The sequence below is a fragment of the Dendrobates tinctorius genome, unplaced genomic scaffold (genome assembly GCF_039654945.1).
Source record: "Dendrobates tinctorius isolate UK_male_01 unplaced genomic scaffold, ASM3965494v1 ptg000423l, whole genome shotgun sequence".
NCBI lineage: Eukaryota > Metazoa > Chordata > Amphibia > Anura > Dendrobatidae > Dendrobates > Dendrobates tinctorius.
In genome coordinates, this window is record NW_027362087.1 from 1,197,183 (window position 1) to 1,222,606 (window position 25,424).

At 44.1% G+C, this 25,424-nt stretch overlaps 1 protein-coding gene across 5 annotated transcripts in view; it reads left to right on the forward strand.

Annotated features, from left to right (window-relative positions):
* Window positions 1-25,424, forward strand: part of LCMT2 (leucine carboxyl methyltransferase 2) — a 174,375-nt gene that overhangs the window by 106,085 nt on the left and 42,866 nt on the right. For all 5 annotated transcript variants that reach the window (XR_012227519.1, XM_073564047.1, XM_073564044.1 and 2 more), the window contains one exon: window positions 19,305-19,401. Coding sequence is in view for 4 of the 5 variants with exons in the window: in XM_073564047.1 (XP_073420148.1) it covers window positions 19,305-19,401 (97 nt within the window). In the remaining variant the exon portion in view is untranslated. The remainder of the gene's footprint in view (window positions 1-19,304; window positions 19,402-25,424) is intronic.

Below are 25,424 nucleotides of genomic sequence, written 5' to 3' on the forward strand. Positions count from 1 at the left end.
TGTGGCTGTCAGTGGTGGATACTGCACTTGTGACTGTCAGTGGTGGATACTGCACTTGTGACTGTCAGTGGTGGATACTGCACTTGTGACTGTCAGTGGTGGATACTGCACTTGTGGCTGTCAGTGGTGGATACTGCACTTGTGACTTTCGGTGGTGGATACTGCACTTGTGACTGTCAGTGGTGGATACTGCACTTGTGACTGTCAGTGGTGGATACTGCACTTGTCGCTGTCAGTGGTGGATACTGCACTTGTGACTGTCAGTGGTGGATACTGCACTTGTGGCTGTCAGTGGTGGATACTGCACTTGTGACTTTCGGTGGTGGATACTGCACTTGTGACTGTCAGTGGTGGATACTGCACTTGTGACTGTCAGTGGTGGATACTGCACTTGTCGCTGTCAGTGGTGGATACTGCACTTGGGGCTGTCAGTGGTGGATACTGCACTTGTGGCTGTCAGTGGTGGATACTGCACTTGTGGCTGTCAGTGGTGGATACTGCACTTGTGGCTGTCAGTGGTGGATACTGCACTTGGGGCTGTCAGTGGTGGATACTGCACTTGTGACTGTCAGTGGTGGATACTGCACTTGTGACTGTCAGTGGTGGATACTGCACTTGTGACTGTCAGTGGTGGATACTGCACTTGTGACTGTCAGTGGTGGATACTGCACTTGTGACTGTCAGTGGTGGATACTGCACTTGTGGCGGTCAGTGGTGGATACTGCACTTGTGGCTGTCAGTGGTGGATACTGCACTTGTAGCTGTCAGTGGTGGATACTGCACTTGTGACTGTCAGTGGTGAATACTGCACTTGTGACTGTCAGTGGTGGATACTGCACTTGTGGCTGTCAGTGGTGGATACTGCACTTGTGGCTGTCAGTGGTGGATACTGCACTTGTGACTGTCAGTGGTGAATACTGCACTTGTGACTGTCAGTGGTGGATTCTGCACTTGTGGCTGTCAGTGGTGGATACTGCACTTGTGGCTGTCAGTGGTGGATACTGCACTTGTGACTGTCAGTGGTGGATACTGCACTTGTGACTGTCAGTGGTGGATACTGCACTTGTGACTGTCAGTGGTGGATACTGCACTTGTGACTGTCAGTGGTGGATTCTGCACTTGTGGCTGTCAGTGGTGGATACTGCACTTGTGACTGTCAGTGGTGGATACTGCACTTGTGACTGTCAGTGGTGGATACTGCACTTGTGGCTGTCAGTGGTGGATACTGCACTTGTGGCTGTCAGTGGTGGATACTGCACTTGTGGCTGTCAGTGGTGGATACTGCACTTGTGACTGTCAGTGGTGGATACTGCACTTGTGGCTGTCAGTGGTGGATACTGCACTTGTGGCTGTCAGTGGTGGATACTGCACTTGTGGCTGTCAGTGGTGGATACTGCACTTGTGGCTGTCAGTGGTGGATACTGCTCTTGTGACTGTCAGTGGTGGATACTGCTCTTGTGACTGTCAGTCTATTACTCAGTAATCACAGCTTTGTTACCTTCTGGGACTTCTGGATCGCGGCATTATTCTTCTTGCAACTGATAAGAATCAATAAAGTTTAGAAATATGAAAAGTCTTTATTAACGTAATTTCAGTATCTTGCTTGAAGTCTTCATTCCCTAGTCTATACCAAATCTGGTAATTTTCCTATCCTATAATATCACAGCGTACCATAGCAAATAGTAATATCCATATAATTATTATCAGAATTTGTACCGTATATGGATTTCAATGTTTGAAATAATAAACCAATAATACGTGATAATACATTATTATCCATATTCTTCATGTGATAGAACATTTTTTATGTCATAGGTGTAATTACCTTTTTCAACCCATAGGTGTCACTGTGTTTTATGTAACCAGTGTTTTCATCTTTATTAATAAGGAATATATTTATTATACTAATAATATGTAGGAATGTATAGCCATGAACCAAAATAAGAATATATGAGTGAGCAAAAGAATGAATAAAAGAATTGTTGCATATAACTCAGAAGTGAAACATTTTCCTTTGTAATAGAACCATATAATTGCTATATTTAATGAAGCAATATTCTCAGTAGATATTACTTTACTAAATATTGATGAAAGAAAAAATAAAAATTTAAGAATTATAATAAAAATAGATTAAAATATTGAAAATTAAAAATAAGAATAAGAATAAAAATAAGAATAAGAATAAGGCCTTTATGTTGATGCAGAGTAGTTATGTCCTCAGTGACATATACCCTTAATATTTCCATGATCTGGATTATTTCATAATTGTCATAAACTTGTGTTACCAAAATATTCAAATTATGCAACTTTGCATATAATATTCTTCTTAGTGTAAAGAAATGACTCTTTATAATACTTAATGTTATTATACCCAATACTTATACCATTGAACCTTATTAATATTTCTTTTCTATTAAAATGTGTGAAGAAGAGGATATTAATCAAATGTGATGATGTAGTCAGGATGAAAAACATATTTCCCCCTTAATACCGAAAAATACTGTTCTATGAAATAATTCATTTATCGAAACCAAAATTAAAAATAATTAATGTATAAATTATGTGAATTTATACTTGCTTTACCATTATTTGTCTGAAGATATGTGACCATTAAAATTAATTTGAATATCATAAAATTATCCTTTGGAAAAATTAATTTAAATGTAGATTTTCTTCATAAACCATTTTGATGTGCGATTGCACTTATCACAATTAACTAAATCAAGAAATAATAATTACTATAGAAATATAGAAATATATGTTGTATAGATAATATTTCATTAAGTATCTTAATATTCTAATAATTTAACTGATTTGCATATTTCTCCTAAAGACAGTTTTTTTTTTCTTGCATTCAGAATCCTGAGGCTTCACACATACAACAAACGTATCACATCACTCGCTCAGCAGCTGCTCATACACTCAGTCACTGTCACTCAGACTGTGTCACATATTATCCCACATACAGATGTGTGATGAATACACGTATTTTAACCCAAATTATCCTAATTATCAATGCATTGTAAACTATTTAAATTTAGTCTTAATATTTCTTTGAATATTCCCCACATGGCATAAATATATGTTGTATAGCTACAGTATACTTGACATTTAGGCCTGGAAAAAAATTCTATTGGTTTGCAAAAGTTGAGACCCCCTTAAAAATTCTTTCCCTAAGGAACAAGGACATAGTATACTGGTATACTTATTATTAGAGCAAGGTTCAAATTCCACATGCTGTTGTTGTCATTCAAGCCATGCAGTTAGTTATATGCATATTATTTCAGTGTTAAATATATAAAATCATGCAATTATTGCAACTTCCTGTGTAAATAAAGGCATAAATCCTTGGAAGAGAATTTTTCCGATTAAGTCCTGCTTTGAAATGAAAATTCTAAGGAAACATAAAAAATAAGGTTAATATCATATTCATAATTCTAAATATTATTACTGAAGTAGATTTTAATTTTCATTAAAAAAAAATAATACAGTTCTACTATTTCTACTTCTACAAACACTCTATATATACTGTATGAATATGTATCTATCCACAAACCATAGAACTACAGGATTATACTCTATAACTCACTAATTGTATAACACTGTTACACAATATATATATAATTACTTTTCCTAGCCAATTCCTAAACCCATACTTATTTCTCTGCAAAAAATATCCTGAAAGGTTCTTGCCATTTTAAAGCTGATAGATTCTTGGAGCAGAGTATTCAGTTTACAGGCCATGATGTCACTCACCACCTGCTTCTGTCTGTCACATTCGGCCATCTTTGTTACAGAAAGAAGATCAGAACTTGGAATTTTATAGGGCTTAAACTGTGTAGTTTTTTCGGTGATCCTTTGCATCATTCCATATGGCTTATAACAAACATGTGATTTTCTTCGTTCTTCATAGATTTGATTTTGGGGAAAACTCATTTTAGAAGGCTTTGCTAATACAGGCTTCTGATAAGATTTTACTCTGCCTGTCTTCACAAAATTAGCACAATTTACTTTCCTTTCACAATTCTCGTGTTTTCTGGCAAAATCAAGGGATTGCGCACATTCAAATAAAGAATCTTTTTGTGACGCAATAACACGAGATGCAGGATTTAAAAACCAAAATTTGCTTACAAAACTCCTTATGAGGGACGGTGTTTTGACATTCTCAATCAGCATTTTGTACAGACGTTCATATATGGACCTAAACGTAAAAGTACATTCCTTCCGACCAATCCTTAATTCTTGAAGAATATCAATATCTGGATGATTTTCATTTGATGAACAAAAAATGAGAATGTTTAATCTGTCCTTATCAGTTAAATTCTCATGTGTTTCACCAGATAACTTTAAAGTCAAACTCCTAGCAAAGTTTACAGGGATCCACATTTTGAACAACTGATTCTTCTCCTCGTTAGATAAATCAAATTTATCAACACAACTTTCAAAAACCTCAGAGTTTCTACAAACATGGATTTTGTTATCATATGCAGGAATGATTTTGCATATTTTTAGCAAAGTTTTTCTTACTTTCCTTCGGATTTGGGCCTCTGATTCGTCTATTTTTAGTGGTCCGTCTTTCCCTTGTACGTCCTCTTCATCAGTTCTGAAGTCTCCTCCTACTTCTCCATCTTGTTCCACGTCTGCAAGGTCACCTTCAATGGCTGCTACAGACACTTGATTACAGTCAATCTCGAGAACATCACAACAATCATTTTTGGATTTCTCTGACACAGATCTATGAAATATATCTACCATCTGTAGAATATTTTTTAATCTCTCTCTTTCTCTATTGAAAAATTTACAATCTAACTTCTGATTCGCCAGTTCGCACTCGGCATATAATCTAAGCCATAATATTTCTGGATTAGACTTGTCTACAGACTTAAATTTCAATTTATTCTGCTTAGCAAGAGAATTAATGATATCCATTTCTCTTACCTTGAAATGTGTCACCTTGTTCCTTTGATGGACAACGCTGGGCTCCGGTCTTCACACGTCTGGCTTCAGCACGTCTGGCACTTTGGCACTTGTAGTACTTCTCAATCCATCTGGCAATTCTTAGTCCTCACTTCTAGGTTCTGTCTGATTCTTGTGAGTAGTGGAGTTCCTGATAACTTGCACATATGACTGACGTTAGCAAAGTCCCATCCCCTTTTGGGCAAGTTGAGGGAAATCCGCAAAAAAGTACAAAAATTCAGATCTGGCTGGCTCTCCAATGTAAAATAATGCTTATCCTGTAAAATACTCAGGACTAGTTACCAGATAAAAATATAGTGGTTTATTTGGATTCTTCCATCAAAGAAAAGAAAAAAATAGGTGAAAGAGAGATTGTCCATTAGTTCATTTATAAGCTTGTCACCTTCTTTCTCTGAGATGCCACATGGCAAATGGCCTCTGTCTCTCTTAGGCTTCTTTGTAGTAAAGTTACATACCAGTTGTTCAGTTATGTCATCTTGCGTCTGTGTCTCATGATGGTGAGGGAAGGATCCAGCGACCTCTACAGTTAGCCATGAATTATATACGTCTCTTGAAGCACGTGATCCTGGTATATATGGAGTTGTCCTGTACCATGAGCCATGCTTACAAAAATAGCCTATGTCATTGTCAGCTAAAGCAATGTACAGAACTGAGTGTGATAAGAATACAACTCCATAACTAATATATATATATCCATAACTAATATAAATCCATAACTAATAATACTTAACAGTTTCACACTAGTGTTTGGAGGCGCAGCGTACGCTCGGCGTGAAGCTCCGCGCCTCCTCCGGTCAGCTCCGCCTATGGGCGCACGACGCTGCATGCAACCTGCGTACCCTATCTTTAGCATTGGGTATGCAGGCCGTGCACAGGTATGCTTCTGCCAGCGCCTGCGTCCTTTTGACGGTGCGCCGGCCGCACCAAAATGCAACATGGTGCGTTTGGCCTAGGTCGGCGCACCGTCAAAAGGAAGCATGCGCTGGCAAAAGCTTGCCTGCGTACCCAATGCTAAAGATAGAGTACGCAGGTAGCCTGCAGCGGCATGCCCATAGGCGGAGCTGACAGGAGGAGGCGCGGCAGGGGCGGAGCTTCACGCCGAACTTGCGCTGCGCCTCCAAACGCAAGTGTGAAACTAGCCTAAGGCAGATAGATGAAGCTGCAACCCATAATAAGGTCCTTGATATGGGGGACTTTACAGACGTGGTCAAAATTGTTGGTGCCCCTCGATTGACAGAAAAACCCACAATGGTGACAGAAATAACTTGAATCTGACAAAAGTAATAATAAATCACAAATCTATGAAAATGAACAAAAGAAAGTCAGACATTGCTTTTCAGCCATTCTTCCACAGAATTTAAAAAAAATAAATAAAACTCATGTAATTGGCCTGGACGGAAATGATGGTACCCCTGAAAATAATGTGACAAAAGGGTCATGTTGTCCACTAATTAGCATCACAGGTGTCTACAATCTTGGGATCAGTGAGTGGCCTGTATAGAGGGATGAAAAAACCTACAAGTAGCAAAATTAACAAAAACCCTGCTATAACTAAGTAAGTAAAAAAGCAAGTGCATTTAAATAACACAGGGTTCTTGGTAATACGATTTTTGATTAAAAAAAAAAAGAGCATGAAAACCATCTCACCGTCGCCAAGGTGACCCTGATCGAGACCGTCCTACACTGTCTAATATTAAAACCTTACCATGTGTCAAAGTTGACCTCAATGTGTGAACAAGGGCAGATAAAAGGACCTTGTCCTTGTGATCTACAGCTCAAGAGGGTGAGGCCACACCCCGGCTTGCACAGAGTGCAAAATTTAAAAAAAAAACTCACAAAAATAGAGCGTAGTTAATGTTGGTATACGTGTGCCCTTGGGTCGGGACCTGGTCCTTTTGTCATAGAAGTGGCCTTCTATGAGCCCTGACCTAAATCCTATGGAGCATCTTTGGAAAGAGCTGAAACATGCTGTCTGGAAAAGGCAACCTTCACACACGAGACAACTGAAGCAGTTTGCTCTTGAGGAGTGGCCACAATACCTGTGGAGAGAAGCAGAAGTCTCATTGACAGGTACAGGAATCGTCTGATTGCAGTGATTGCCTTAAAAGGTTGTGCAACAAAATATTAAGATAAGGAGCCATCATTTTTTCGGACTCCCATGACAGCACCACGAGAGAGGGGATCCGCCCTTCAGGAACAGGAAACCTACAGATACAAAAGGGCGGCACCTCTCCCACGCATCAGTTGGTTTCCTTTTCTTGAGGGGAAGGGATCCTACAGATGGAATCCGGATGGATCCCAGGCCGACCGACCGGTACAGGTAGCGGGGGGTCTCCTACCTTGGCCAGGTGCAGGGAGCGGTGTCTGGAGGATATCCGCCTCCGTGGGAAAAAGCCGCCGGTGAGTATGCCCCTGGGGGTCTCCCTGCTCCGGCGGAGCAGTGGCTGGGGTCGGTGTGGCCGGCGCAGCTGCATGGTGTCCGGGACCGGGGAGCGCTGTAGGAGGACGCCCGGGCGTCCCGCGTGACTTCCGGTTACACAGGAAGTGTGTGTGTGGGACCGCAGTGACGTCGGGGGCGGAGCCTGGGGGACGCTTCCGGGTCAGCGGCGCCACTGCGCAGGTGCGAAGATTCCAAGATGGTGGCACCCATCGGAACAGGCGGCCGGTAAGCGCCGGCGGATAGCATCGCCAGCTGGGAATGGGAGACCAATCGGGGGGGGCGCGGCATGTCTGCTGACCGGAGGAGGGGTATTTAAGCAGGGCCCAAGGGGGGTTCCATGCTTCTGGCCACATTATTGCACGCAATGATGGAGAGCGAACAAGAGCAGCAGCAGCAACGGCGGCAGCAGCGACATTCATCACTGCCGCCCCTAGAGGACCTTCGGCAGGTCAAGCAAAAGAAGAAAGAATCCTGTGGGGGGCCCATATGGGGGACATAGTGGTCCAGGGACATTGGGACTCCAAAGCTGAGATCTTGTCTAACCAGAGGGAGCTGTTGGCGATTGAGTTGGCAGTTAAAAAACTCATTATGTACCTACAGGGTCATCGTGAGGATCCTCTCGGACAACCAGGTAGCAGTAGCCTATATCAACCACCAAGGTGGAACACACTCCGAGGCCCTGAGGCGGATAAGAGAACGTCTATTTTAAATAGCCGAGAGAAATTTTCAATCTTTAACTGCGCTCCATATCAGAGGGAAAGACAACATGAAGGCAGACTTTCTAAGCCGCAGGGTCCTAAAGCAAGGAGAATGGGCTTTAAACACGGACATTTACAACCAGATTGTCCGCAGATGCGGTCAGCCGGAGGTAGACCTCTTTGCCAGCAAAGAAAAGAAAAAAGTAAAAGAGTTCTGCTCTCTGAACCCCAGGGAAAATCCACTGGCAGTGGACACCTTCCTGATAAAATGGGACTTCTCCCTGGCATATGCCTTTCCACCGTTAGGCCTCTTACCTCTGGTGGTGAGAAAGATCAGGGAAGATCGAGCAAGGGTCATATTAATTGCCCCATTCCGGCCCAGGAGGACCTGGTTCGCATGGTTGAGGCCCATGTCAGTATGCGATCCCTGGGTACTGCCGAACCTTCCGAATCTTCTCTACCAGGGGCCAGTCAACCATCCGCAAGTAACGGGACTCCATTTGACGGCGTGGAGTTTGAGAGGGCAATGTTGAGGGATAGAGGTTTCTCCCAAAATTTAAAACCCTTCTGAAGAGCAGGAAGCAGATTACTACAAATATCTATGCTAGAACCTGGAGGCGATTCCTGTCCACCTCTGAGTTTAATCTCAGGGATGGAATACCCACAAAACAGATTCTAGAATTCCTTCAGAGGGGTCTCGAGTTGGGTCTCTCCACGTGTACTTTAAAAGGGCCCCCTTGGGGGCCCTATTTACCTGTGGTATTGCCAGCAACTCCTGGGTGACTAGATTCATCAAAGCTGCTAGTAGATCCAGACCCATACACAGGGATAAATGTATACCATGGGACTTAAATTTAGTCCTTACAGCTATGACAGAGAAGCTATTCGAACCTCTGGATTCAGCCTCGTTAAAGATTATATCCCTTAAGACAGCTTTTTTGGTAGCAATAACATCCGCACGTAGGATAAGTGATATACAGGCACTTTCTAGATTGCCCCCTTATACAGAGTTTTTACAGGATAGAGTTATCCCAAAACCGGACCCAGCATACTTGCCCAAGGTAGCGTCACACTTTCACAGGACACAAGAGATAGTGCTCCCTTCCTTCCTCCCTAATTCTACCAACCCTAAAGAGGAGAAGCTTCATGCGTTGGACGTTAAAAGATGCCTACTAAAATATATATCAGCTACTGATCCTTGGAGGAAAGAGAACGCATTATTTTTATCCTTCCAAGGTCCTAAGAAAGGGTTTAGGGTATCAAAACGCACGTTAGCAAAGTGGATTAGGGAGGCTATCTCTCTTGCTTACACAACAGGGGGCGGTCCAGCTCCACAGAATCTGAGGGCTCATTCCACTCGGGCCATGGCGTCATCTTGGGCGGAGAGATCTGGAGTGTCAATTGACCAGATATGTAAGGCGGCCACCTGGTCATCTCCTTCCACCTTTTTTAACCACTATCGGTTAGATATGGGTGCCTCCTCGGATCTCACCTTTGGGCTAAGGGTGCTGCAGGCTGTACTCCCTCCCTAAGTTAGTTTATATCTCCGTAATTCTCTCGTGGTGCTGTCATGGGAGTCTGAATAAAGTATTAAGCTCCGTACCGGTAACAGTATTTTTCGGAAGCCCATGACAGCACCCTTAGTTCCCTCCCTTGTTCACGTATAGGGGTGCACTCCTTCCTCTTAGAAGGCTGTTTCATGGATTTACCTTATTTTGGAGTAAAGATTATATATAATTTGTAAATAGGATGTATAGATTGTATATATTGTATATATGCTGTGCCGCTAACCATGGTAGCCTCTCAAGCTCTGTAATCCAACTGATGCATGGGAGAGTTGCCGCCCTTTTGTATCTGTAGGATTCCTGTTCCTGAAGGGCAGATCCCCTCTCTCGTGGGCTTCCGAAAAATACCGTTACCGGTACGTAACTTAATACTTTCTGTCCAGGCCGATTTCATGAGGTTTATTTTTTTTTTTTAAATTCTGTGGAAGCATGGCTTCGATTTTTGCAGATGATACAAAACTATGTAAAGCAGTCAATACAAGAGAAGATAGTAATCTGCTACAGACGGATCTGGATAAGTTGTAAACTTGGGCTGAAAGGCGGCAGATGTGGTGTAACAATGATAAATGTAAGGTTATACACATGGGAGGAAGGAATCAATATCACCATTACACACTGAACAGGAAACCACTGGGTAAATCTGACCTGGAGAAGGACTTGGGGATCCTAGTTAATGATAAACTTACCGGGAGCAGCCAGTGTCAGGCAGCGGCTGCCAAGGCAAACAGGATCATGGGGTGCATTAAAAGAGGTCTGGATACACATGATGAGAGCATTATACTGCCTCTGTACAAATCCCTGGTTAGACCATACATGGAGTACTGTGTACAGTTTTGGGCACCGGTGCTCAGGAAGGATGTAATGGAACTAGAGCGGGTACAAAGGAGGGCAACAAAATTAATAAAGGGGATTGGGGAACTACAATACCCAGAGAGATTAGCAAAATTAGGATTATTTAGTCTAGAAAAAAGACGACTGAGGGGCGATCTAATAACCATGTATAAGTGTATAAGGGGACAATACAAATATCTCTCCGAGGATCTGTTTATACCAAAGAAGGTGACGGTCACAAGGGGGCATTCTCTGCGTCTGGAGGAGAGAAGGTTTTTTCACCAACATAGAAGAGGATTCTTTACTGTTAGGGCAGTGAGAATCTGGAATTCACTGCCTGAGGAGGTGATGATGGTGAACTCAGTCAAGGGGTTCAAGAGAGGCCTGGATGTCTTCCTGGAGCGTAACAATATTGTATCTTACAGTCATTAGGTTCTTTAGAAGGACGCAGATCTGGGGATTTATTCGGACGGAATATAGGCTGAACTGGATGGACACAGGGCTTTTTTCGGCCTTACTCACTATGTTACTATTGCTAACACTAGAGAAAACACAGAAAAGATTCAGAAGGATCTAGATAAGCTTGAAGAATGGGCAAGAAAAATGAAAATTACATCTATAGAATCTGAAGAATAGAACTAAACAACAGCACGTGTGAAAAAGACTTTGGTATACTAATAGATCTCAGACTGGACATGAATCATCAGTGTGATGCAACATGAAATACTATATAAAGAGAAGCATGGAGTCTAGATCACGTGAAGTAATTATCGCCCTCTACTCCTCCTTGGTCAGGCCTCATCTGTAATACTGTGTCCAGTTCTGGGCATCACATTATTAAAAAGACATTGAAAAACTGGATCAAGTTCAGTTAAGAGAGAATAGGATGGTGAGCGGACTGCAAAATATGTTCTACAATGAATGGTTAAAGGATCTGGGAATGTTTAGCTTGCAAAAAATCAAGGCTAAGGGGAGACTTAATAGCGGTCTACAAATATCTGAGGGGCTGTCACTGTAGCGGGATCATAATGATTCTCATTTGCACAAGGAAACATGAGAAGCAATGGGATGAAACGGAATGGGAGGAGACACAGATTAGATATTATAAAAAACTTTTTAACAGTGAGGGTGATCAATGGGTGGAACAGGCTGCCACAAGAGGTTGTGATTCCTCCTTCAATGGAAGTCTTCACACAGAGGCTGGACAGACATCTGTCTGAGATGGTTTATTGACTCCTGCATTGAGCAGGGGGTTGGACACAATGACCCTGGAGGTCCCTTCCAACTCTGACATTCTATAAGACAAGAGCGGCGGGTAGGAGGCCGAGGCAAGGGTGGCGGGCGGTAGAAGAGGGCAGCGTGCGGAATTGTGGCAGAAGGGAAGCTGAGGCAATGAGCTGGAGACTGGGGAGTGAGAGTGGAGAGCAGGATGGCAGGAGGCCTGGGCCGAGGGTGGTGGGCAGCGGACAGGAAACAAGGGCTGCAGAGGCCGGGGCGTGTGTGGAGGACGGCGGGCCTGACATCTGCTCATGTCTGGTCTCCAGGTCTGTAGTCCATTATCTCCAGGGTCATTCACAGGGATCATCATCGAGTTGCTTCTGCTGTAAGTTTCATTGATAATTATGACAGAGGTGCAAAGTGATAAGCGCTACGGTACCTGCTGTTACCAAGGTAGCTACCTAGGGGGAACAAAGGAGGTGTGACCACACGGCGTTTATTCTTAATTATGCCAGACTTATTCAGTAAAACGAGGGACATGAGTCATTGTTCATATGAGTCCGAGTATTGACTCTTGTTATGGGGTAAATTGATGATTGTTGAATGGTTACTGATTGTCCATTATATCAGTCCTTGCGGCTTATTGTCCTGCTATCATTGAGGGATAATGGCGCAAATTCATTGAAAAATCAATGTTAATTTAGTGAATGTCTGCTGACTACCTACTGTATCAGTCCATGCAGCTTGTTGTTCTGCAATGTTTATATTGTGAAATATCATAGGACTGAATTACATGTACACCACCAGGAGACTATAGACAATAGAAAAAGAAGAAAAAAGGAATGTGTCATTTAAATTTAACTTTTATTCCTTATAAATTTAAGATTATTTAAAAAAAATATTTTCATACATCGAAATAGGATGTACATGGGATCCCAGTGTGATGCTATAACCAATATAGCCAGAGTACCAAAAAAAGAGATGCAATGGAAATAATAACAATAATCTATACGATTATTTAAAAAATGAAAATATATAAAATAATGTTAATAATCCATACATCCCAAACAACTAGAGTGAAAAAAAAACACTCAAAAAGTATGTAACCCAAGACCTTGGATAGGAGCAAAATGATGATATATAAATATAGATATACAAAGACAAGGGGATATATAAAAGAAAGTGGAAAGGGCAATAATATTGAAAGAAAAGCCTTTATTGAAAGTGATTGGCAACAAAAAATGGTGCTATAAACAAGGTGCCCGCACACACACAAAAAAATGTACATAAAGACTATGAAATAAGTCAATCAAGAACTGAAAAAATATATGGGTACATGGAAAAAGGGGACCACACACAGATTGTTGTGTATGTAGGGACTAAAATAGCATAAGACAATAAAAGAACCTAATTTATAAAAATAATATATATCAATACAGTCCCACATAAACACATAATATAGAATCGCACCAAGATAAATAATAAATATAAACCACAATGGTAATTGAGTATATGTAACCCAATAGTGCTAATCAAATGTCACGACGCAGATGTCTATCACCACATAGGCCAAATAGTGCAAAAAAGTATGAAATAAAGGTAATACTTAGAAAGGAAGTCCAACATAAATTGTTGGATACTTACTAAAATAAATGGATAATATTAGCAATGTGTCTATATAAAAAAGATTGATACTATAGTGAATTCTAAAGTAATCAAGGGCATAATATAGACGAGAGTGAAATACACGTGTAGTACACAAAGGGTTACCTAGTTGGCGATACAGTGGTGGTCCCGGAGAGAGGTGAGGAGCACACCCCGACGTGCGTTACGGAAGATCCTCCGTCAGGGGGTGATGCACCTCTGACCTGGAGTTTTTTTTAATACCAGCGCTGACCGATGGACTCATTCCGGACATGATTAAGTGCATGCGCAGCTGGGATTAGGGCTGGAAAGTCCCCAACGTGCTGCGTCATGTGACTACGTCAGGGTCAGCTGACCGGACGCATCAGAAACATGGAGACTCCGGGGTCGAAGAGATCCCGGACAATCAACGGCGCATGCGCATAGACCAGAATGTGTGCATGAAAAAAGGGGGATAAACTTGGGAAACATATTAGAATTCATAATGGTATATAGATGAAATGATCAATGGGTAAATCAATGATAAATAACCTAAAAGTATCATGAGCCAGATAAATAAATAAAACATATGAAGGTATGAATGAAACCAGCGCATGCGCACTGACAAAAATATATAAGGGGCAATATGTACGCACAGGAATATATACAAGAAAATATGAAAAACAAAATAAGAGACTTATATATGGAGCAGTAATCACTGGCATGAGAATATAAATATTAAAACAAAATATATATTAAATGGATAATATTTATATTATGACAAGGGTGTGTGAAGGGGGGAGAGGAGGGGAGGGGAAGGAAAGGATTAAAGGGGAGGAAAAACAGGAGGAAGGACAAGGGAATGTGAGACATAGGTGAAATTCAAAAAGGGCAGGAAAAAATAAAAAAAATTAATAATATGAAAAATAAGTAACAAACAATGAAAATGGGGGATAATACAAATAAAAAATAATAATTTCCAAAATAAGCCCAGAAAGTCCATCCGATGAATAAATGTATATTAAAAATGAAAATAAAAAATATATAACAAAGTTCAAGGGTTGTGTGGAAATTCCTCTTTCATCACTAATTCTTTCACTCATTTCTTCATCCATTCATGAAAAAAATCTGGTTCATCAGTCAGAACAATCTCAGAAGAGCAAATCGGTCAGCAAAGAATGTGGTGAATAAAACTAAAAAGGGATAAAAACTGATGAACATAAAAAAAAAAATAAATATATATATATTTTCTGGTGGTCAATCCAACATGAGTGAACATGGACAAGTAGCATAATAGATGACTGATTTGGAAACACATGTAATAGAATGTGTAATCTTAAACGTTTGTGTGTTATTTGAATTTGAAAATGTAGGTGAACAAGTTATGACATTTCTCTATCTGCTGTGACAGCGCCCTTCAGGGACACGGAGCCTACAGATAAAAGGGCAGTACCTCTCCCTCGCACCAGTTGGTTTCCTGTCCCTGACGGGTAACCTTCAGCTTGCTGTACCTGAAGAAGAAGACAGAAGATCCGGGGCAGGCCAATCTGGATACTGGCAGCGGGGAGGCCCCTGCCATGACTGGTGTGGTACCCGAAGCCACGACTGCTGGGAACGATGTGTCTGCAGGGTGAGTGGAGGGAAGCGTAGCCACCACCCCGGAGATGAGGCAGGGGCTGCCGGGGTCCGGTCAGATGCACACACGGATAGCGGTGCCCTGAGGAGGAGAACACGGGTGGAGCAAGATGGCCACAGCTCCAGAAATAGAATACTCCTTCCGGGTCCCCGGACCGGTGCATGCGCAGCTGAGACGCTTCCCGGGTAATGCGGTGCAGAGGGAGGAGGGGAAGTGACGTCACGCGCGTGAGATTTATAACTGTTACAAGAGAAATGTTCCTAGCTGAATGCAGTACTTTGTAAAATGGAGGACAACGACCAGGAGCAGCAGCCTAGGCAGCAGCACCACCACATGCAGCAAAAGGATTGGGACAAGCGAAGAAGCCGGCCCAGCAGCCACTCCACGCAGCGCAGCAGATCTGCGGTGATGAGCAAGTCAATGTCTCTGGGTCATCCCCTACAAGATCCTATCCCTCCTCCAGAATCGGTACCGCATCCAACTGGTGAGTGACCGTCGAGAAAGTTCACCATTGTGTAATGGGGGATCCCTTCTCTTCCCCTTATTAGGGAAAGAAACGATCGGGGAAAATGAAAAACAGATGTTGTCCCACCTGTAACAGAGCCTTACCGGAATTCTGAAGCAAGAAGCTCTGCAACTCTAGTATACAACAAGTACTTTGTGAGGAAACCCCAGATTTTGCCTCTGAACTTAGATCTGCAATCAGATCAGAGGTCCAGAGTGCTTTAACGTCCCTAAAGCTGGGGGATAAAGTAAAAAAGAGGGATACCATAGTATACTCCCAATCTGATCCCTCTACCTCCGGGAGCATTGACTCGGATATATCAGACTCCTCATCCTCGGGCTAGGAAATGGGGGTACGTCATTGTTTTCCCCTAGACGAGTTAGATACACTGGTAAAAGCAGTGAGATCTACCATGGGGGTGGTGTACCCTCGTGTTGTGAACACTTTTGACCTGGCCTGTTGTGAGTTCATTTTCCCCTTCACTACTGAGGCCCGATGAACTCCCTCTTCTGGTAAAGAAAGATAGTGAGCCTGATTATCAAACACCTGAGCCTAATGATGATGACTGGCTGAGTGGAGTTACTGACTGGATATAAGGCTGCCAACGCCCTTCTGCCCTGCGGGTGATTTCTCTGTGGGATCCTTGGAGACCAGTCTGAATTCGTGCTCTTCTAAAGTTTTCTGCTCGGCTTTTTGCATTTGTGCTTTGACTTTGTTTTCCTTTGTTTTTCTGGATTTCTGCCATTCCCTGCTGGGGTGAGCTGAATTCCTTTAGCTCTGTCTTCTGAAAATACCTGAGTGCTGATATAGTTTTTGAAGCCTAGCTGCTTCAGGGTCTTTTTCCATATCAGCTTGTTGGCTTATGTCTTTGATAGGGTTTTGGCAGATTGCAGACAGCAACCTTCCTTTCCTGTTCTGTTTAGTTAGCTTGGGCCCCATCGTTTGCTCAGCCTATCTTTCTATCTGTGTGAGTGTTTTTTCATCTTGCTTCACCGTCATTATATGTTGGGGGCTGCCTTTTACTTTGGGGTCTGCTCTGGGGCAGTTTAGATTTCCTTTTCTGTCTTTAGGCTATTTAGCTCTCCGGCTGTGATCGAGGGGTCTAGGTTACCGTAGGAACCCCCCACGGCTACTGCTAGTTGTGTTGATAGGTTCAGGGGTCTGCAATCTGATAGTTGCCAACTTCTCAGGTTTTCTGGACGTAGCTTCTATTTTTGTGTCTGCCTCCTACGGTGACTTGTTCATAACACTGGCCTCTGAGTTTGGGCTCCCTCTGGTGGTTGCTGCTGGTAATGGAGCTGGTCAGGCTGACAGAAGTCAATCACCTGAGGATAATGATTGGAGGTCAGGTGTTACAGACTGGAGAGATTTAAGTGAGCAACCTTCCCTCACTTGTTGCCGGTGATTTGGTTTGCTTCCTGAGCATTTTGGAAGTCTGCTTGTCTCCTGCTCCATCCTGCATCTTTCAGATAAGTTATTTGTCGTCTTGAATGTTTTTGCATTGGATCCATTTTTGCTTTCCTCTGAGTTCTGCTTTGCTGGTGTGAGTTCAGCATTGTTCCCCTTTTCAGTATCTCTAATCCCCTGTTATATCTTTTGTTTTGTGTCCAGTTCACACCAGAGTTCTGATTTAGTGGGGGAGAGGTCGTGTGGCCTCAGTATTTTTGCATATCAGACGTGTTGGATTTTTCTTAGGGCTTTTTGTGTGGTTGCAGACAGTATACTTTCCTGTCCTGTTCTATGTAGACAGTTTGGGCCCCTTCATTTGCTCACTCTATTTTCTGCCTGTGTTTTGTATTTCATCTTGTCTCACTGGCAATATATGTTCGGGGGCTATCTATTCCTTTGGGGCAGTTTAGCTTTCACATTTCTCACTTTAGGCTTAGTTAATTCTTTGGCTGTGCCGAGGCGTCTGGGGCATCGTAGGTATGTCCCTCGGCTAATTCCAGTTGTGTCGTCAGTTTAGGGATCTGCAATCCGCTAAGCTACCAACCTCTCTGGTTATCTGGTTGCCTAGTTTATTCCCTTGCTATCCTCCTCGGTTACCTAATCATAACACCCTCATCCTGATAAGATAGTTCAGGACATAATGTTTGGGGGATAAGGCCAAAAGAAATGTAGGGTGTTTCCACTAAATCAAAATATCAAGGCCTTAATTAAAAAAGAATGGGACAGACCGGACAGGAAGAACTCTTCGGTGCCTTCCCTTTAAAATGAAATATCCCTTTGAAGAGGAAGCATCCACATCTTGGGACAAAGCCTCTAGACTTGACATTGCTGTGGCCAAAGCCTCTAAGAAGTTCGTTCTCCCCCTTGAGAACATGGGTACACTTAAAGACCCCTTGGACAAAAAAGCTGACACTTTCCTTAAAGATCCCTAATGATATTTCCTTATTGAAAAAATGACTAAGTATGGAATGGACAAGGCAACTGTTAGGTGGATTCATAACTGGCTTAGTGATCGGACCCAAAGAGTGGTCGTAAATGGCTGCACATCCAGTTGGAAGAATGTCTCAAGTGGGGTACCACAGGGCTCTGTCCTGGGCCCTGTATTGTTCAACATCTTTATCAATGATTTAGATGAAGGAATTGAGGGTAAACTGATTAAATTTGCTGATGACACAAAGCTAGGAGCACAAAGCTAGGAGAGATAGCTAATACTAGAGAAGAGAGAGAGAGGATTCAAAAAGATATAAATAAACTGGAGAAGTGGGCAGCAACTAACAGAATGGTTTTTAACAGGGAAAAGTGCAAAGTACTACATCTGGGCAATAAAAATGAAAAAAGCATATATAGAATGGGAGGAATAGGGCTAAGCAACAGCACATGTGAAAAAGACTTGGGTATACTAATAGATCACAGACTGAATATGAGTCAACAGTGTGATGCAGCAGCAAAAAAGGCAAATGCAATTCTAGGATGTATTAACAGAAGCATACAGTCTAGATCACGTGAAGTCATTATTTCCCTCTACTCCTCTTTGGTCAGACCTCATCTGGAATACTGTGTCCAGTTTTGGGCACCACATTTTAAAAAAGACATCAACAAACTGGAGCAAGTTCAGAAAAGAGCAACCAGAATGGTGACCGGTCTGCAAACCCTGTCTTATGAGGAAAGGTTGCAGGATTTGGGAATGTTTAGTTTGCAAAAGAGAAGACTGAGAGGAGACTTAATAGCTGTCTACAAATATCTAAAGGGCTGTCACATTGTAGAAGGATCAACTTTATTCTCATTTGCACAAGGAAAGACTAGAAGCAATGGGATGAAACTGAATGGGAGGAGACACAGATTAGATATTAGAAAAAACTTTTGACAGGGTGATCAATGAGTGGAACAGGCTGCCATGAAAGCTGGTGAGTTCTCCTTCAATGGAAGTCTTTAAACAGAGGCTGGACAGACATCTGTCTGGGATGATTTAATGAATCCTGCTTTGAGCAGGGGGTTGGACCAAATGACCCATGAGGTCCATTCCAACTCTACCATTCTCTGATTCTATGAGTCTTATGTACTTGCTTGGACTGTACTGTTGCTGATCCAAAAAATTGTGTGACCCTCACTCTGTGTTGTCCGAGTAGTATTCTGCCCAAAGAAAAGGAGTGCTGGTGTTCAGTGGGAGGAGCCCTGGGCCATGCCTTCTTTATCTAAGATAGCCATGCCATTGGACAAGAGCACCCACTGACCCTCGTGTCTCCACAAGGGATGTCTGTGCCCCCTCTCCTCTGTCTGAAGCAGCATTTCTATTGTTTTGGGTGGTGGGTCCCTGCAGTCAAATCAGCACACATTATATACACAGTCATATATATTCTTACAGGAGCTACATCTGAAGTGTTCTCATTACTTCATCCTGGTGGCATCACGAGGCGACATTGCGGACGCTCCAGCACTACGACCCCACTCTGGATCCACAGGTACCAATATAGCAGGTAGTGGGATCTCCTCATTCCTGTCACCATCTTTATCTATAGAGGGAGGATCTTCTCAGTCTGGTCACCGTCTTTATCTGTAGAGGGGGGACCTTCACGGTCTAGTCACCATCTAAAATCTGTAGTGGAACCTCCTGTGTCCGGTCACCTTCTTTATCTGTAGGGGGGATCTCCTCAGTCAGGTGATCATCTTTATCTGTAGTGTGGTCTTCTCACTCTGGTCACCAGCTTTATATAAGGGGAATCTCCTGTGTTTGATCATCTTTATGGGGATCTCCTGTGTCCAGTCACTTTCTTTATCTATAGGGGGGAACTCCTATATCCTGCACCATCTTTATCTCTATGGGGGATCTTCTCTATATGGTCACCATCTTTATCTGTAGTGGAATCTCCTGTGTCTGGTCACCATCTTTATCTGTAGTGGAATCTCCTGTGTCTGGTCACCATCTTTATCTGTAGTGGAATCTCCTGTGTCTGGTCACCATCTTTATCTGTAGTGGAATCTCCTGTGTCTGGTCACCATCTGTATCTGTGGGGGGATTTCCTCTGTCCGGTCGCCATTTTTATCTGTAGTGGGATCTCCTGTGTCTGGTCACCGTCTGTATCTGTGGGGGGATTTCCTCTGTCCGGTCGCCATTTTTATCTGTAGTGGGATTTCCTCTGTCTGGTCACCATCTTTATCTGTAGTGCGATATTCTAGGTCTGGTCACCATCTTTATCTGTAGGGAGGATCTCCTGTGTCTGGCCACCATCTTTATCTGTAGGGAGGATCTCCTGTGTCTGGTCACCATCTTTATCTGTAGGGAGGATCTCCTGTGTCTGGTCACCATCTTTATCTGTAGGGAGGATCTCCTGTGTCTGGTCACCATCTTTATCTGTAGGGAGGATCTCCTGTGTCTGGTCACCATCTTTATCTGTAGGGGGGACCTCCTGTATCTGTGTCTGGTCACCATCTTTATCTGTAGGAAGATCTCCTGTGTCTGGCCACCATCTTTATCTGTAGTGGAATCTTCTATGTCTCTCTGGCCACCATCTTTATCTGTAGTGCAATATTCTAGGTCTGGTCACCATCTTTATCTGTAGTGGAATCTTCTATGTCTCTCTGGTCACCATCTTTATCTGTAGGGGAATCTCCTGTATCTGTCCGGTCACCATCTTTATCTGTAGGGGGGATCTCCTCTGTCCGGTCACCATCTTTATCTGTAGGGGAATCTCCTGTATCTGTCCGGTCACCATCTTTATCTGTAGGGAGGATCTCCTCTGTCCGGTCACCATCTTTATCTGTAGGGGAATCTCCTGTATCTGTCTGGTCACCATCTTTATCTGTAGGGAGGATCTCCTCTGTCCGGTCACCATCTTTATCTGTAGGGGGGGATCTCCTCTGTCCGGTCACCATCTTTATCTGTAGGGAGGATCTCCTCTGTCCGGTCACCATCTTTATCTGTAGGGGGATCTCCTGTATCTGTCCGGTCACCATCTTTATCTGTAGGGGGGATCTCCTCTGTCCGGTCACCATCTTTATCTGTAGGGGAATCTCCTGTATCTGTCCGGTCACCATCTTTATCTGTAGGGAGGATCTCCTCTGTCCGGTCACCATCTTTATCTGTAGGGGAATCTCCTGTATCTGTCTGGTCACCATCTTTATCTGTAGGGAGGATCTCCTCTGTCCGGTCACCATCTTTATCTGTAGGGGGATCTCCTGTATCTGTCCGGTCACCATCTTTATCTGTAGGGGGGATCTCCCGTATCTGTCCGGTCACCATCTTTATCTGTAGGGGGGATCTCCTCTGTCCGGTCACCATCTTTATCTGTAGGGGAATCTCCTGTATCTGTCCGGTCACCATCTTTATCTGTAGGGAGGATCTCCTCTGTCTGGTCACCATCTTTATCTGTAGGGGAATCTCCTGTATCTGTCTGGTCACCATCTTTATCTGTAGGGAGGATCTCCTCTGTCCGGTCACCATCTTTATCTGTAGGGGGGGATCTCCTCTGTCCGGTCACCATCTTTATCTGTAGGGGGATCTCCTCTGTCCGGTCACCATCTTTATCTGTAGGGGGATCTCCTCTGTCCGGTCACCATCTTTATCTGTAGGGAGGATCTCCTCTGTCTGGTCACCATCTTTATCTGTAGGGAGGATCTCCTCTGTCCGGTCACAAACTTTATCTGTAGGGAGGATCTCCTCTGTCCGGTTACCATCTTTATCTGTAGGGGGGATCTCCTCTGTCCGGTCACCATCTTTATCTGTAGGGGGGGATCTCCTCTGTCCGGTCACCATCTTTATCTGTAGGGGGAGATCTCCTCTGTCCGGTCACCATCTTTATCTGTAGGGGGGGATCTCCTCTGTCCGGTCACAAACTTTATCTGTAGGGAGGATCTCCTCTGTCCGGTCACCACCTTTATCTGTAGGGGGGATCTCCTCTGTCCGGTCACCATCTTTATCTGTAGGGGGGGATCTCCTCTGTCCGGTCACCATCTTTATCTGTAGGGGGGGATCTCCTCTGTCCGGTCACCATCTTTATCTGGAGGGGGGGATCTCCTCTGTCCGGTCACAAACTTTATCTGTAGGGAGGATCTCCTCTGTCCGGTCACCACCTTTATCTGTAGGGGGGATCTCCTCTGTCCGGTCACCATCTTTATCTGTAGGGGGGGATCTCCTCTGTCCGGTCACCATCTTTATCTGTAGGGGGGGATCTCCTCTGTCCGGTCACCATCTTTATCTGGAGGGGGGGATCTCCTCTGTCCGGTCACCATCTTTATCTGTAGGGAGGATCTCCTCTGTCCGGTCACCATCTTTATCTGTAGGGGGATCTCCTGTATCTGTCCGGTCACCATCTTTATCTGTAGGGGGGATCTCCTGTATCTGTCTGGTCACCATCTTAATCTGTAGGGGAATCTCCTGTATCTGTCTGGTCACCATCTTTATCTGTAGGGGAATCTCCTGTATCTGTCCGGTCACCATCTTTATCTGTAGGGGGGATCTCCTGTGTCCGGTCACCATCTTTATCTGTAGGGGGATCTCCTCTGTCCTGTCACCATCTCTGTAGGGGGGATCTCCTGTGTCCGGTCACCATCTTTATCTGTAGGGGGGGGATCTCCTTTGTCCGGTCACCATCTTTATCTGTAGGGGGGGGATCTCCTTTGTCCGGTCACAAACTTTATCTGTAGGGAGGATCTCCTCTGTCCGGTCACCACCTTTATCTGTAGGGGGGATCTCCTCTGTCCGGTCACCATCTTTATCTGTAGGGGGGATCTCCTCTGTCCGGTCACCATCTTTATCTGTAGGGGGGATCTCCTCTGTCCGGTCACCATCTTTATCTGTAGGGGGGATCTCCTCTGTCCGGTCACCATCTTTATCTGGAGGGGGGGGGATCTCCTCTGTCCGGTCACCATCTTTATCTGTAGGGGGGGATCTCCTCTGTCTGGCCACCATCTTTATCTGTAGGGAGGATCTCCTCTGTCCGGTCACCATCTTTATCTGTAGGGGGGGATCTCCTCTGTCTGGCCACCATCTTTATCTGTAGGGGGATCTCCTCTGTCCGGTCACCATCTTTATCTGTAGGGAGGATCTCCTCTGTCCGGTCACCATCTTTATCTGTAGGGAGGATCTCCTCTGTATGGTCACCATCTGTCAGTGGAGTTCTAGTCTTCCAATTAGAAATCGTCCAGACCTGAATCAGTAAGATGATATTTTATTTATTAATCATGACGGCATGGAGAGAGAATGATGGCTGGACAAGATGTCAGCGTGATCATCTATCTACCAATGCAAATTCTTTGGGTTTAAATAGTAGAAGGAATAAGGCGTGTACAATACAATGTTTACAAAATGGTGCACATGGTAATTGTATGCTTGACCATCAGCGTTATTTATCTGGCTACCAGAAAATAAAGGGATGACTCCGTTAGGCAAGAAAACCAGCTAACATTCCCAAGAGATACATATCTAGTCTTCACAATACATCAGCTGTCTAAGTCTAGTACCATAAATGTCATATATGCAATCATATGTATATTCAAACAGAGAGAACATTTATTATAATTATTATAACACCAACTTTATCTGTAGGGAGGGGATCTCCTCTGTCCGGTCACCATCTTTATCTGTAGGGGGGATCTCCACTGTCCGATCACCATCTTTATCTGTAGGGAGGATCTCCTCTGTCCGATGACCATCTTTATCTGTAGGGGGGATCTCCACTGTCCGATCACCATCTTTATCTGTAGGGGGGATCTGTCCTATCACCATCTTTATCTGTAGGGAGGATCTCCTCTGTCCGATCACCATCTTTATCTGTAGGGGGGATCTGTCCTATCACCATCTTTATCTGTAGGGAGGATCTCCTCTGTCCGGTCACCATCTTTATCTGTAGGGGGGGATCTCCTCTGTCCGATCACAATCTTTATCTGTAGGGAGGATCTCCTCTGTCCGATCACCATCTTTATCTGTAGGGGGGATCTCTGTCCTATCACCATCTTTATCTGTAGGGAGGATCTCCTCTGTCCGATCACCATCTTTATCTGTAGGGGGACCTCCTCTGTCCGATCACCATCTTTATCTGTAGGGGGGATCTCCACTGTCCGATCACCATCTTTATCTGTAGGGAGGATCTCCTCTGTCCGATCACCATCTTTATCTGTAGGGAGGATCTCGTCTGTCCGATCACCATCTTTATCTGTAGGGGGGATCTCCACTGTCCGATCACCATCTTTATCTGAAGGGAGGATCTCCTCTGTCCGATCACCATCTTTATCTGTAGGGGGGATCTCCACTGTCCGATCACCATCTTTATCTGTAGGGGGGATCTCTGTCCTATCACCATCTTTATCTGTAGGGGGATCTCCTCTGTCCGTCACCATCTTTATCTGTAGGGGGATCTCCTCTGTCCGGTCACCATCTTTATCTGTAGGGGGGATCTCCTCTGTCCGGTCACCATCTTTATCTGTAGGGGGGGGATCTTCTCTGTCCGGTCACCATCTTTATCTGTAGGGGGGATCTCCTCTGTCCTGTCACCATCTTTATCTGTAGGGGGGATCTCCTCTGACCGGTCACCATCTTTATCTGTAGGGGGGTTGTCTTGTGTCTGGCCACCATCTTTATCTGTAGTGTGATCTTCTAGGTCTGATCACCATCTTTATCTGTAGGGGGCATCTCCTCTGCCCTGTCACCATCTTTATCTGTAGGGGGGATCTCCTCTGCCCTGTCACCATCTTTATCTGTAGGGGGGATCTCCTGTGTCCAGTCACCATCTTTATCTGTAGGGGGGATCTCCTCTGTCCTGTCACCATCTTTATCTGTAGGGGGATCTCCTCTGTCCGGTCACCATCTTTATCTGTAGGGGGGATCTCCTCTGTCCGGTCACCATCTTTATCTGTAGGGAGGATCTCCTCTGTCCTGTCACCATCTTTATCTGTAGGGGGGATCTCCTCTGTCCTGTCACCATCTTTATCTGTAGGGGGGATCTCCTCTGTCCGGTCACCATCTTTATCTGTAGGGGGGATCTCCTCTGTCCTGTCACCATCTTTATCTGTAGGGGGGATCTCCTCTGTCCTGTCACCATCTTTATCTGTAGGGGGGATCTCCTCTGTCCTGTCACCATCTTTATCTGTAGGGGGGATCTCCTGTGTCTGGTCACTATCTTTATCTGTAGGGGGGATCTCCTCTGTCCTGTCACCATCTTTATCTGTAGGGGGGATCTCCTCTGTCCGGTCACCATCTTTATCTGTAGGGAGGATCTCCTCTGTCCTGTCACCATCTTTATCTGTAGGGGGGATCTCCTCTGTCCTGTCACCATCTTTATCTGTAGGGGGGATCTCCTCTGTCCGGTCACCATCTTTATCTGTAGGGGGGATCTCCTCTGTCCGGTCACCATCTTTATCTGTAGGGGGGATCTCCTGTGTCTGGTCACTATATTTATCTGTAGGGAGGATCTCCTCTGATTACCATCTTTATCTGTAGGGGGGATCTCCTCTGTCCGGTCACCATCTTTATCTGTAGGGGGGATCTCCT